The sequence below is a fragment of the Zosterops lateralis genome (assembly GCF_965231275.1).
Source record: "Zosterops lateralis genome assembly, chromosome: Z".
Lineage (NCBI taxonomy): Eukaryota > Metazoa > Chordata > Aves > Passeriformes > Zosteropidae > Zosterops > Zosterops lateralis.
The window spans coordinates 20,730,795-20,744,221 of NC_139800.1; the positions used below are offsets into that span (position 1 = coordinate 20,730,795).

Here is a 13,427-nt window from a genome sequence, read left to right on the forward strand (position 1 = left end):
GCGGGGCGGCCGGAGGCGCGCGCCCCAAGGCAGCCGCGGCGGCGGCGGCGGCGATGGCCCGGCGGGGCGGCGGGGGCGGCGGGCAGCGCCTCCCGCTGCCGCTCCCGCTGCCGCTGCCGCTCCTGCCGCTCCTGCCGCTGCTGCTCCTGCCGCCGCCCGCCGCCGGTGAGCGCCGCCGGGAAACCGGGGCGGGGGGCGCGGGGGTCGGGCTGCAAGGCGAGCGCGGGACGGGGCGCGGGAGCGCACGTCGAGGGTGCCGGCGCGGCGGGGGCGAGATACCGCAGAGGGCCACCGTGTGCGGTGGGTGGGAGAGAGGTTGGAGCGGAGAGCGGGGTCCGTGCGGCGGGACGCAAGCGATGAGCTTGGGATGGGTGTGAGGTGCGGGAGCAACGGGATGTGGGGGGTGCGCGCAGTGGGGCGGGGGCGGGTGAGCACGGAACACGGGGGGGTGTGCGCTGGGCAGGAGGTGTGGAGCGGGGGGTCCGTGCGGCGGGACATAAGGGATGAACTTGGGATAGGTGTGAGGTACGTGAGTCGTGGGATGTGGGGTGTGCGCGCAGTGGCGCGGGTGGGATTGGAGCACAGGGGTGTGTGCGGTGGGCAGGGGGGCTGCAGGCACGCGGCGCGGGGGTCCGTGCGGCAGAGCACGGGGCAGAGTGCAGTGGGGCCGCGGGATGAGCGTGTAGTGGGTGCGAGGTACACGAGCAATAGGATGTGGGGTATGCGCGCAGTGGGGCGGGGGGCAGGTGAGAATGAAGCACGGGGGTGTGTGCGGTGGGCAGGTGGGTTGGAGGTGTGAGTCACAGAGCTCTATGAGCAGCCGTGGGGCAGAGGGATGAGCTTGGGATGCGTGTGAACTACACCAACAATGGGTTGCGGGGTGTGCATGCCGTGGGGCAGGGAGTGGGTGAGATGCGGTGGGCAGAAGGGCAGCAGGTATGGGTGTGGAGGTCCATGTGGTGGGGCACAGGGGATGAGCTTGGAATGGGTACCTGCATAGCTTGGGACAGCTACACGAGCAATGGGGTGTGAGGTTTGCATGCAGTAGGGCAGGGTACAGATGAGAATGGAGCACAAGGGTGCAGCTATGGGGGATGGCATCCTGGAACATGGGGTGCACATGGGATGGGACACAAAGAGTGTGGCATAAGGGATGGGGCCAGCACGCAATAGGGTTTGGGGCAGGTATGCAGCAGAGTACAGAGGTGTCCCCAGTTGCGTGTAGGGTGCCATGGGGCACAGGATGTATGTACACTAGGACATGAAGTGGGTGCAATGGGCGCAGAGATCCATGTGCAGGGGTGTGTTTGCATAATGGGGTAGAGGGATGCCTGTGTGGGGGGTACTGACGTCTGTGGAATGGTATGCGTGGATGTGCGGTGGGGCACAGTGATGAGCATGCCGTGGGGCACGGCATGCCCATGCAATGGGGCATGGAGACAGATGAGAGCGGGGTGCATGCAAGGAGGATGTAGGCAGTGGAACACCCTGGGAGGGAGGCGTGTGCGTGGGCAGTGAGAGGGCCCGGGAGGTTGCAGATGCAGGGCAGAAGGCTGTGTGCGTGCAGGGGGCAGCAGAGATGGACAGCCTGCAGAGACGGGGGTGCGCGTCCAGCGGGGCGTCAGGATGTGCGGAGGATGGATAGACCACAGTATGTCAGACTAGGGGCAGGGAGCTGGCTTAGTGACCGAGATGTGGAAGGATACTTGGGGGCTTCGAGGGCGCATCCCCTGGGAAGGGGGGAAGCTAGCCGGGGGCTGCCAGTGCCGGGGCGCAGCGGGAGGGCGGCAGCGGGAGCTGTGCGCGGTGCTGACCACCGGCCGCGGAGCTGTCCGCGGTGCTGACCGCCGGCCGCGACCGGGGTCGGGGTCCTGCGGCTCTGGCCGCTGGCTTGAAGCAGAGGGGTTTTGGCATTTCTCCTTCTGTCCGCTCTGCATCCATGGATAGCAATCCTTCTCCACCCTCCAGCACCTTTCCCGTGCTCTGGCTGCACTGCCATGGCGCCTCAGACTGACCCACTGGATGCAATCAGTTCCCTCTCCTTGCCCTGGGCGAGTGAGCATGAGGGGGCTGTGCTGGGACTGGGTAGCTCCGGGTCCTTCCCCCAGTTCCCCTTCTGGAGTTGTGTTCAACACCCTCCCTGGGGTCCCCTGCCAGGTCACTGTCCCCACGTGGGGCTGTGGAGTGACCAGGTGGTTCCTGGTGAAGATACTGGGATCGGATGCTCTTGCACTGAGGAGACAGGTGTTTCATGCCTGGCTTGTGCTGGCTGGGAGTGAAGAGGAGGGGGAGCTGTCTTTGTTCCAGACAAGGGAGCAGATGCATGTCAGTGTACAGCCTGCTGGGGCTGCACACATGCAGCACAAACACACGTGCACACAAGCACATGCGCACGCTCCCAGCCAAGAACATGTGGTGCAAAGCAGATCCTCTTCTCAGCTATCCCACTTCACACTGGACAAGTCCTCCTGGCCACAGATCTGTTCCCAGCCCACCCTCTGCTGGCCTTCCCCTTTCCAGCAGATTGTGAAGAGGGCTATTTCATTCTTGCTGTGTCTCTAAAGAAGAATGGATGGGTGTCCCAGGCTGCCACTGGTGTAGTGTGGTAATGGTAGGTGAAGTTATGGCTGCCGTCTTGAGTCCTGCTCTCCCCTGTGACAAAGAAGTGGCTGTCTCTCTGCTGCTGGGGCTCCTGGAAATCCCTGAAAATTCACCTCTCTGGCAGCTGGTCAGGGGGAGGTGGCCCCCACCTATGTTGTGAGCTTACAGGAAGGGTCTTTCAGACATGGGGCTGTGCACAGGCACACACCTCCATGGACGTGGGTTTGCACGCCTCCACTCCACGGACAGCACCCACGTGTGCATATGTGCACACATATGTGCACCATTCCTCTTCCACAAACCATGGGAAAGCTGTGAGGCAGTGCAGAAAGTGCTCTGCTTGCTCCTTCTTTTGTGGCTCTAGGGTCAAACTTTGCATTTTATGATGGGCTCAGTGCTGAGCATCCCCTGCAGGCAGATGAAGGGGAATGTGTGTTCCTGTGGGAGCTGACCTGCTAGGGCATAGCTGAAGCCATGAAGAATGTGCCTTTACGTATTACAGGTAAAATGCAGGGAGCAGAGCATGAGCAGCCAGGACCATGGGCTCCTCAGGCTACAGGCCATCAGCACCCACAGCTCAGTGAACTGGACTTGAGGCAGTGCTGAACCAGAAATGATGCAGACTGTGCCAGGGCTGGGAAACACAGCTGGGGACAGCTGACATCAACCCTGGGGATTCACTGAAATGGCACTGTCCCAGCCCCTCCTGCCTCCAGGCTGCTGGATGCTTGTGACATATTCAGAGCCTGGGTGGTGGGCCTGCTCTGGGGTACTGCTCCACAACCCCCTCCCCAGTCCTTTACCCTACTGATGGCCTCTTGGGTCTCCTTTGCAGATGGGCTCTTTGTGACTGACTACTTCACCCGCACACCACGCAAGCTCAGCCCCTTCCGCTCCTTTGCCAGCATTGAGCTCTTCCACTTCCACATTCCCGAGGACACAGTCATTGCCGTCTGGAACCTCATCACCTTCAAGGAGCAAGGTGGCACCTTTGGGGATCAATGCCCAGACCGTAGCATCACCGTGTGAGTAAGCAACCTGGCCTGCGTGTATCCTTCCTGCCTGCCTTCCTCTGCTGCTCCTGCCTGGATTTGCCCCACAGCTTGCCTGCTCTTGCCTGATTCTTTGCTTCCACAAGCACATGTACATATAGAGTCAAAGAATCATAGAACCACAGAATGCTTTGGGTTGGAAAGGACATTAAAGATCTTCTTGTTCCAACTTACTACCATGGGCCAAGTTCCATTAGAGCAGGTTGCCAACTGAGTACCACACAGCTTGCTCATCCCCCTGCTCCCCCGGTGGGGAGGAGAATTGTAGAAAAAAAAGTAAAACTCGTGGGTTGAGATAAAAACAGTTAACTAATCAAAATAAATATGCCAATAAGACTAATGATAAAACAGCTACAATAATAATAATAATAACAGTAACAAAAAGGAGAGAGAAAAATAAAACCCAAGAAAGACAAGTGATTCATCACACAGTTGCTCACCACATGCTGACTGATGCACAACCTGTCCCCCAGCAGTGGCTGGTGGCTCCATGCCAACTCTCCCAAGTTTATACACTGGGCAGGAGGCTCTATATGGAACAGAACATGTTCTATATGGTATGGAATATCCCTTTGGTCTGGGTCAGCTCTCCAGGCCATGCTTCCTTCTGGCATCTTGTGCGCCTGCTCTCTGGTGGAGCATGGAACACTGAAAAGTGCTTTAGGATAAGCACTGATGAGCAACAACTGAAACATCAGTGTGTTATCAACATTATTTTCATACTAAATCCAAAATACAGCACTGTACAAGCCACTAAGAAGAAAATGAACCCTATCCCAGCCAAAACCCAGACATCATGTACCCTCCCTCCCCATGATTCATCCTCCCAGGACCAATGCAGGCTCCACTCTTTTGTACATCTCGTAGATGAACTGTTTTGCTTGAACACCCACTCAGGAAGGCTCAGTCTCCAGAAAGGTCTCAGCTTACAGATGGCTTCCATGATGTCTTTAAGCATAGAGGAAGACACCCACATATAAGACATACTGGCCCTGCCATGATGCCCAGCCTACACCCTGCTGACTGCTGTCTCTCCTGCAGGTATTTCCGCTCAGGGGCTCCCTCCGTCATTAACCCGCTGCACACGCACTTCCCCAGGGACACGGCTGTCCCTGGCTCCTTCGCACTGACCCTCACCTGGACCCTGCCCAACCGCACCACGGGAGTGTTCAATGTCACCAGCCCGCTGCCCGGGGACTGGTTCCTGGCTGCCCACCTGCCCAAAGATGAGGGCAAGATCTCTGTTAAGGTGAAGGGCCTGGAGGGACCATAGGGGGGCAGGGCTGGGATCTGATTGCTCTGGGCTGGCAGTGCCCAGGGCAGGTGTCCCAGGTAGGGCAATGCACTGTGCCCCTTGCCCTGTGCTGACTCTCCTCTGGTGCAGGGGCTCTACGAGGAGTGCCAGTATCTCTTCCAGCCACAGCTCATCGTGCAGCGCCTGGTGAACATCGCTGTGCTGTACCCCGGTCATGTCACCGAGCAGAGCATGGCTCCCCACAACCGCTCCTGCCTCTACAAGTGAGTGCTAGAAGGTCTCCTAAGGAGGGAGCATACTCAGGGTGGGAAGATGAAGGTTTTCCATCCCTCTGGCTTCCTTCCCCAGTTCTGTTAGTCCATAGCGATGGGCACAACCTGGCACTGCTGTCCCGCAGGGTCTTTGTGCCCAGCTACACATCACGAGTGCTCGTGGAGGTGCTGCGGTGCCGTGGGGCTGAGGGCTGCCCACTCTGGCTGCGTGTGCGGGCCAAGGCTCCCCCCCTGCACAACTCTACAACACTGGACTGCCGGGAACACACTCCCTGCCAGCTGGCACAGGACCTGCCCTTCTGGCAGCACTGGTACTACGTGCTCGTGGAGAAACACCCTGGGGTGCCAGGCACTGTCTCCTTCCAGGTCACCGTACAGCTCACAGGTGAGGGTGCATGTGGAGGTGCGGATGGAGGCATGGTCTTGGCTCTGCTTTGGTGTGGGGGTTAAAGGATGCCCACAGGATCTGTCTGCAGCTGGGCACAGGGTTATACCTGGCTCTGCTGGGATGGGAATGCTGTGAGGTGTTGGGGCCAGGTTGCAAATGGAGATGAATGCCGGGCAAGAAGGGAAGGTGGAAACTAAGAGGGGGCTAGAGCTGTGTGGTGCCCAGGCTGATGGTTCTGTCCCTCCAGACTGTTCCCGACCCAGCCTGGCCCGGCCACCCTTCCTGCCCTCCAGCGCCTCCATGAACATGCCCCACTCCTTTGGCTCCGCGGGCGGGCTGGCACTGGGGGACAGCCCTCCACCCACCAGCCCCAATGACACGAAGCACCCGGTCCCCATTCCTGTCACCTCACATGCTGGAGAGCGGTGCTGGCCTGTCCGGCCCACACTGCGCAACGAGCTGGACACCTTCTCCGTGCACTTCTACATCTTCTTTGGGCCCAACGTGTCAGTGCCGCCTGACCGCCCCGCTGTCTTCGTCATCAACCTCCTGCCAGTGCTGGACAGTGGTGGGGTGCTCAACCTGGAACTGCGGCTCAATGTGGTGAGGTGCCCACATACACCCTGAATGGGGCAGGGTAGCTTGGGACAGGGGGAGGATGGGAGATGGGTGATGTCCAGGTTGCAGCAGGGCAGGGAACAGGATTTGGGGTGGTTGTGAAGTTTTTGGGTGATGGAGAATGGATTAAGGTGCTCCAAGGCCCAGGTTTGGGGTGTTCTTGGGTGAAGGGCAGTGGGTTAGGGCACTGCTAATTGGTGTGCTGTGCTCCAAGTGCTGTCAGAGCAGGGGACATCCCTAGCCCTGGTTTAAGGCCATCTCCTCTGCCGTCAGAGCTCCCTGTGTGGTGAGAATGTGACAGTGTTTGGGTGTCTAAACCATGAAGTCCCACTGACATCCAGTGACAACACCTCGGTCACCTGTGAGACAGGTAGGCTGGGCTGTGCATGTCCATCCTGCCATGTCCACGGGGTCACACCCCGCAGTGTCTGGCAAGAGGCTGGGTGGCAGGGGAGGCTGCATGGGGGCACGTGGCTCTGGAGCCTGGCACAGGATACTCTGTCCCTGTTCCAGCTCTGTCCAGGGCAGGGGGCTGCACCTTGCTCTGCTCACCTAGAGCTCTTCTGGTCCACAGAGTCTCTGGCAGGCTTCCTGCTCTCCGTTAATGCCACAGCCAGCCTCAGCCGCCTGCGGATCCCCTACCCACAGACAGGCAGCTGGTACCTGAGCCTGCGCTCGCTCTGTGCCACAGAGCATGGGTAAGTGCCCCAGCATATCCCCTCCCTGCGACCTAAGCGGGGATGTTATCACTGTGACATGTGCCTGTGTGTGCCGTGGGTCTGTGGGTGTGTCTGTCCCCTGCACTGCATGTCTCCGCTCATGTGGCTTTGCGGGCTGTGTGTCACCATGGAGTGCTGCGTGGGCACGGATGGCTCCATCTCACGTCTGCCTGACCATCTGTGGGTCCCCGCGGCTCTTCCCTCTGTCTCGCGGTTAGGAAGTGCCTGTCAGCTCGCGAACACTGGGCATCTGTCAGTGCCTCTCCGCCTCCGCAGCAGGGCCCATCTGTACCCATTCCTGGGAGGGGACTGGGCTGTCGCTGGGAGGACAGGGCTCTGCTCTGCATGTGAGGGGCCATCTCTGGTCAGGCTGGGGCTCTGCTCAGCATCTCCAGGGACTGGTCCTGTGCTGTGGCTCTATGCCTGGCCTCTATGTCTGCCTGGAACCCTGTGGATGAGTGAGGCTGGTGTGTGTGTCTGTATGTGCAAGGATGCATGAGTGTGGATGGTGCTGTATGCACATTTGGTGCAAATGTGCAGGCAGCATTGCATGCATGCTTGGGTGCATATGTGCAGCCAGCTCTGCATGCATATTTTGGTTTGCAAAAGCATTCAGGGCTTTGTTCAAGCATTCAGGGCTTTTTTCAAGCAGTCAGGGCTGTGTATGTTCTGCACACACATATGTGCAGATTTGACTGTGTGAGGATACAGTCAGTGGACAGCAGACACACAAGCAGCTGGCACTATGTGCATATTTGTGCATGTTGGGGTGCCTGTGTGTGCCCAGCCAGCAGCTGGTACGTGATGTCTGCCTGTGGGGCTGCCTATGCTCCTGGTGTGCTAGAGCTGAAAAGGTGCTGGCAGTGCCCAGTGTCTTGTGCATGGGCGGCGCAAGGCAGTGGGGTTGGTGTGCCTGTCCTGACTCGTCTGCCATGTTTCTAGTTCATGCTGAGTTGCCAGTCACAGTCAGTCCTTCCTTGACAGGTTCACACATGGGCATTGAAGGGCATAGTGTTTGCACAGCAAAACCCAAATGTAACAGGAACCAGCTGAGTGTGCTGCTAAAGACAGAGGGGCTTTAAGTGTGGCCATGTTCCTCCTGCGCACTCAGGCTGGCACAAACAATTGAAGCACACAGGACCCTTGGGGACCAGCTCTCAGCTACCATACACAGCACCAAAAGAAGCTAATTTTCAAGCTTGTCCACTCCCTGGATCTCCCATCACCTGCCAAGTCTGGGTGTGACAGGTGGCTCTGGTAGAGGCAGGAGCTGCTCAAGGGCACAGGGTGAGGGCTGACCTGTTTCTCTCACTCTGCAGGTTTGAGCCCTGCACCAACGTGACAGCTGAGGTGTACCTGCGCACCTACCTCTCACCCTGCATCAACGACTGTGGCATCTATGGCCAGTGCAAGCTGCTGCGCACCAACAACTACCTGTACGCTGCCTGCGAGTGCAAAGCTGGTGAGGGCTGAGCCAGGCACCCACAGACCCCCAGCATCCCATTCTCTCTGTGGGCCTTGTATCCCGGTATCCATTCATGCCAGGTCTCAGCAGGGTGCTGGAAAGGGGGTTTCCTGGTCCACCCCCCCCAGCCCCTGTAAGTGCTGCAGTGGTGACAGCAGCTCTCCCTGGTCACAGGCTGGAACGGCTGGGGCTGCACAGACAACGCTGAGGCTTTCTCCTATGGCTTCCAGCTCCTCTCCACGCTGCTGTTGTGCCTCAGCAATGTCATGTTTGTGCCTCCCGTGGCCATTGCTGTCCGCAGCCACTACCTCCTAGAAGCTGCTGTCTACATCTTCACCATGTTCTTCTCCACTGTGAGTGTGGTGTGGGGCAGCTGAGGGGCAGGCAAGGGGCTGGGGGTGTGCAGGGCAGCTCTTACACCCCTTCTCTGCTACCCCAGTTTTACCATGCCTGCGACCAGCCGGGCATTGTGGTGTTCTGCATCATGGAGTACGATGTGCTGCAGTTTTGTGACTTCTTGGGCTCTCTCATGTCTGTCTGGGTCACTGTCATCGCCATGGCCCGGCTCCAGCCCATAGTCAAGCAGGCAAGTGTGGGGAGGGGGCATGAAGGGCAGGCATGGAAGAGATTTATCCTGATGGGTGCCCCACTGCCCCACAGGTGCTGTACCTGCTGGGAGCCATGCTGCTCTCCATGGCTCTGCAGATGGACCGCCATGGGCTCTGGAACCTGCTGGGGCCCAGCCTTTTTGCTTTGGGGATCATGGCCGTCGCCTGGGTAAGATGGTGTCTCTTATGTTCCCATCCTGGCTGTGCTCAGCATCCTGCCCCTGCCAGCAACTCCCCTCTGCTGCCTTCCCCATGAACCCCATCCCCTGGCTTCTGAGGGATATGTCACCATGGCACAGAAGCTGTGCCTGTCCCTGCTGTGGGCCCCCCTTCCAGCCTGTCCTTTCACCACCACAGACGGCTCGCACCATCCGTCGCCGCCACTGCTATCCACCGACCTGGAAGCGCTGGGCTTTCTACCTGTGCCCAGGAGCGCTGATTGCAGCGGCGGCCGTGCTGCTCTACGCCTTCGTGGAGACAGAGGAGAACTACTTCTACATACACAGCATCTGGCACTTGCTCATTGCCGGCAGCGTCGGCTTCCTGCTGCCGCCCCGTGCCAAGCCCAGCAGGCGCCTGGGGCCACTGCCGCGGCGCAAGGGATGTGGGTACCAGCTCTGCGTCAATGAGCAGGAGGAGCTGGGGCTTGTCGACCCCGCTGTGGCCTCCATCAACAGTATTTGTACCAGCTGATGCTGACACCAGCTCAAACTCCTCTGTCATGGACAGCAGCCCTGTGGGGCTTGGCACCCACTCTCTTTGCTGGCCACCCATCTCTGGGAGTGCCAGGACTCCTCTGGGCAGGCACACAACTACCTGTGTCACCCTGTTCTTCCAATTACAGCCTGATTGAACTTGTCTCCAGGGGTTGCTGTGGCTCAGTCTGGGGCAGAGCTGTGGGGTCTCAAGGCTGAGCTGGGTCACATTCTCCAGGCCATGGAGTTGCTAAGGGGATGTGGCTGGGTGTGGAGAGGAAGAATGGCAACAGTCTCTGGCTCTCAGTCAGTGCTGCTACTCTGTGGTGGCTGCTCTGGAGCTGATGCAGCTCCAACACAGAGCAAAGTGGCTGGCAAGAGGTGGGGAGCAGAGGCTGCAGTCTTTTGGCTCCTGGCACAACAGGTTGCCAGGCTGGGATGTCTTTGTTGGGGCACTGTGCTCTCTCAAGATGGCTGTAATGTGTGACCTAGATGAAGCAGTGCTGTTCCGGGGCATCTGGGATCCTCTCCAAGCCTGCAGGACTGTGGTGAGCCCATAGGTGTGGGGGTAGGTGCCACTGGGGAATGACTCTGGTGCTGCCTGCCAAGGCAGTGCACAGGTCGGAGAGAGCTCTGCCTGCAAGAGCCAGATCCTCAAGAGCCCACAGCCTCTTGGTGGCACCCCACTGCCTGAGGCAGCCTACCTCAGCACCCCACATGTTGCTACACCCAAGGAAAATTAGACTAGTGACCCTACGTCCCTGCTGTTGCCACCAGCCCTGTCTCTACAGGGCACTGGGCTGCAGTGGGAGGGAGTTGCACGGACTGTACCCTGTGACCCAGTTGGGACAGCCTCTTCTCAGCCCCTGCTCCTTGTCTAATGGGTCAGACCCGTGAGCTCAGCAGCCACTGCAGCCAGTGGTGACCATGGTGTGGTGACAGACACCTGGGCTTTGTGTGTGCCTCAAGGACAGGAGGTTTTCACTCTGCTTAAGAAGCTCAGAGGGGTCAAGGGGGACCAGGGAGGACAGGGAAAGTTTCGCTGACATTTCTTACCCCCCTGGGGACTACCCCAATCTCCTGAGAATTTCTCAGCCCTGCAGGGGTCTTCACAGTGGAATCCTGAGGCAAAGCTCTGCATCCTACCAGTCACATCCTAGCTCAGTAGAGCCCACCCACTAGCAACCCCCCTCCCTGTGCCCATGGGGACAGAGCTCAGCACAGGGAGATTTACTGGATGCTTAACAGGATTAGCAACTGCAGGCGGGCAGGCAGCTATGTAATAGGATTGCAATCTAATTAAAACTGCTGCTTGGGAGCTGGGCCCCAGCTGGCCAGAGCAGGGTGGGCTTAGGGGTCTGTGGGGGCAGCGGAAGAGGACTGTGGGGATGGGATTGGCAGAGCAGAAGGAGGGATGAGCTGTCGAGGACCATGGCAGTGCTGGTGGGTTCAGGGGTTTGCTGCCTCTGTCTCTGGGCCTTGGTGTGGGATGTGCCCATGGGGAGCCAGCCTGGTGTGGAGGGGTGCTGTGTTGCGCTGGGGCAGGAGCCCAGTCATTGTACAAGGACTGGGGAACCTGCATCTGCCACTCTCCTTCCCCCCTGAGCTCACCCTCCAGCCCTCTGCCACAAAGAATGTCCTGTCTGGTCTGGCCAGGTGGCAGATTAAGGATTAATTTTTTAATTAAGTCCAATTGGACCCCACTGGCAGTAGCAGCCCCCAGAGGATGAGAAGCTCAGCTTTAGCTTTCACATCAGCAAGAGGGTGGAGTGGAGTGCACACTGGGCACAAGCTTGTTCTACACCAATGCACCCCAGTTTCATGGAGGTGTTGGAGCTGCATGCAGCATCTTTACACATCCCTCATCCCCTGTCTCACTGTTGTAGGGCTGAAGTGCAAACCTGCTGCTTGCCAAATTTGCAGATGCACAGCCTCTGGCCTGCCCCACAGCAGACACCATGGGGGTGACACATGTGGGCTTGGACCCTTGAGGGGTCCTGGAAGAGGTGGGCAGGGGTTTTAGCCAAGAGAGCTGCCCAGGAAAGCCTGAAGGAGCTATACACCAGCTCTGCTAGTCTCTGCTTTTCTGGGCTACTGGTGCGGCTCAGAGCTCCCTCTCCTTTTAATTAAACCTGCAACTGCATTTTTCATCTCAAGGACAGGCCACGCATCTGACTGCACTGCCCGGGAGGGAGCTTGGCCAAGCAGCACTGGAGGGGATCCAGGCATTCTCTGCCTGCCCAGCTCATCCCTGGGGGCCCATGGGCTGCCTGCTGAGAGCTGGGAATCCCCATTTCCACTTCATCTCCCAGCCCCAGGGTGAGCAGGAACCCATTCCCCTGCCTAGGAGGCCAGCACATCTCAGTGCATTGCAAGTGTAGAACACACCATACTGCAGGACAGAAAAGTTTTTTGCTCACTGCTCCAGGCACCAAGCATAGAGAAGCAGGTCTCTCCTGTGGGACACCCAGCACAGGAGGCATGTGTGCCTCTCCCACCAAGCCTGTCTGGGAGCATGCTGGGACACACCATGGGAGATTCCAATTCCCCTCAGTCATCCCTCCTTTGTTGCAAGGCAGGAGCACCAGTGTGTTCATCCCTATGGGTCTCGTGAGCTTTTCTGTCATGGCTCCCCATAGCCTACAGCCTCTGCCCCATGAGGATGCACTTGGGGTGAAGGCTGGACTCTCCTGCCTTCCGCTCCTGCTCAGAGAGTTGGGGTCTCTGTGACTCCCACCCCCAGAGTGTAAACAGCTTTCCCGATGCTTCATCCCTGCCTCTACCAGGCACAGCAACCACGTAACCATGGCAACAGTATCCCTATAACAGCCAGGTACATCTGACATCCCCATGGCAACCAACTCCCGGAACAGCCGATGAAGAGCTTTGCTTCCTCAATGCTGGAAAGAGAAGGGAGGGATTCAAGCCATATCAGGTCAGGTAGTGGCAGGGACCTAGGGACAGACACAGCTGGGTAGGGTTTTTGACTTGGTGTGTTTTTGGCTTGGTGGGTTTTTGACTTGGGGCAACAAAAGTCTTCACAGCCTCTGTCCTGACACCTAGGATCCATGGGGCACAGGGGATGCATGAGAAAGCAGCAGCCCTGGGAATAGTATCACTCTGATCCAGCCTCCTGCATCCCAGCTTCACCCTGCCTGCTAGACCGTCAGTGTCACTGGGCCTGCTTCAACATACGTTTCTTGGAAATGTGCATCCCAAACACTGGTATTGTGCTTCCTGCCAAACCTCCTCACCCCCAATCCACATTAAAGAGGTACTCTGCCTGTTGCCCTCACTCTGCCCTCCTTGGGGGCTGCTGGACCCTCCCACCACTGCCTGCCCAATGCCTGCTGTCCGAACTCATCACCCAGCAGCCCTGACGCAGTCTGTCGTTGCAGATGGCAATTGCATGCCATGCAACTTTAATGTGTCAGGCCTGAATTATTGAGCCCTGCAGCAGACTGCGTGCATGCAGGCGGGACCCTGCATCCCTCCTCCTCTCCCTGCCCATGTGTGCCTGAGCAGGCAGGTAGGGGCTGGTGAGAAGTCCAAGGTTTTGGGGTCTCTCAGGGTGCACAAGGGTGCTGTACTCCTTGTTAACCACCGTGGCTGAGAGGTGTGGGTGGAAGGGTGGCTGGTTGTGTCACCAGATTGGTCATCTGGGGGTTGGTGAGTCCCCAGGCAGGTGTGTAGAGAGGGATGCATAACTCTGCTGTCCCTGCTTCAGCATTTTCTCCCTGTATCTTCATGAAAT

At 58.4% G+C, this 13,427-nt stretch overlaps 1 protein-coding gene across 1 annotated transcript; it reads left to right on the forward strand.

Moving 5' to 3' along the window:
- Positions 1 to 5,045: 5,045 nt before the first annotated feature.
- TMEM8B (transmembrane protein 8B) lies at positions 5,046 to 9,822 on the forward strand. The gene is made up of 10 exons (XM_083882795.1): positions 5,046 to 5,171; positions 5,306 to 5,565; positions 5,816 to 6,171; positions 6,460 to 6,556; positions 6,761 to 6,884; positions 8,225 to 8,367; positions 8,545 to 8,723; positions 8,810 to 8,956; positions 9,031 to 9,147; positions 9,336 to 9,822. Exons 1-10 carry the CDS (start codon positions 5,140 to 5,142, stop codon positions 9,669 to 9,671), a joined length of 1,791 nt encoding a protein of 596 aa, XP_083738921.1. The 5' UTR covers positions 5,046 to 5,139; the 3' UTR covers positions 9,672 to 9,822.
- Positions 9,823 to 13,427: the final 3,605 nt, after the last annotated feature.

Bases quoted from the DNA above. Each gene is read 5' to 3' on its own strand.
- TMEM8B (XM_083882795.1), top strand. From the start codon at position 5,140: ATGGCTCCCCACAACCGCTCCTGCCTCTACAA. The intron at 5,172-5,305 runs GTGAGTGCTAGA...GCTGTCCCGCAG, and splicing joins AACCGCTCCTGCCTCTACAA to GGTCTTTGTGCCCAGCTACA. The intron at 8,368-8,544 runs GTGAGGGCTGAG...CCCTGGTCACAG, and splicing joins TGCCTGCGAGTGCAAAGCTG to GCTGGAACGGCTGGGGCTGC.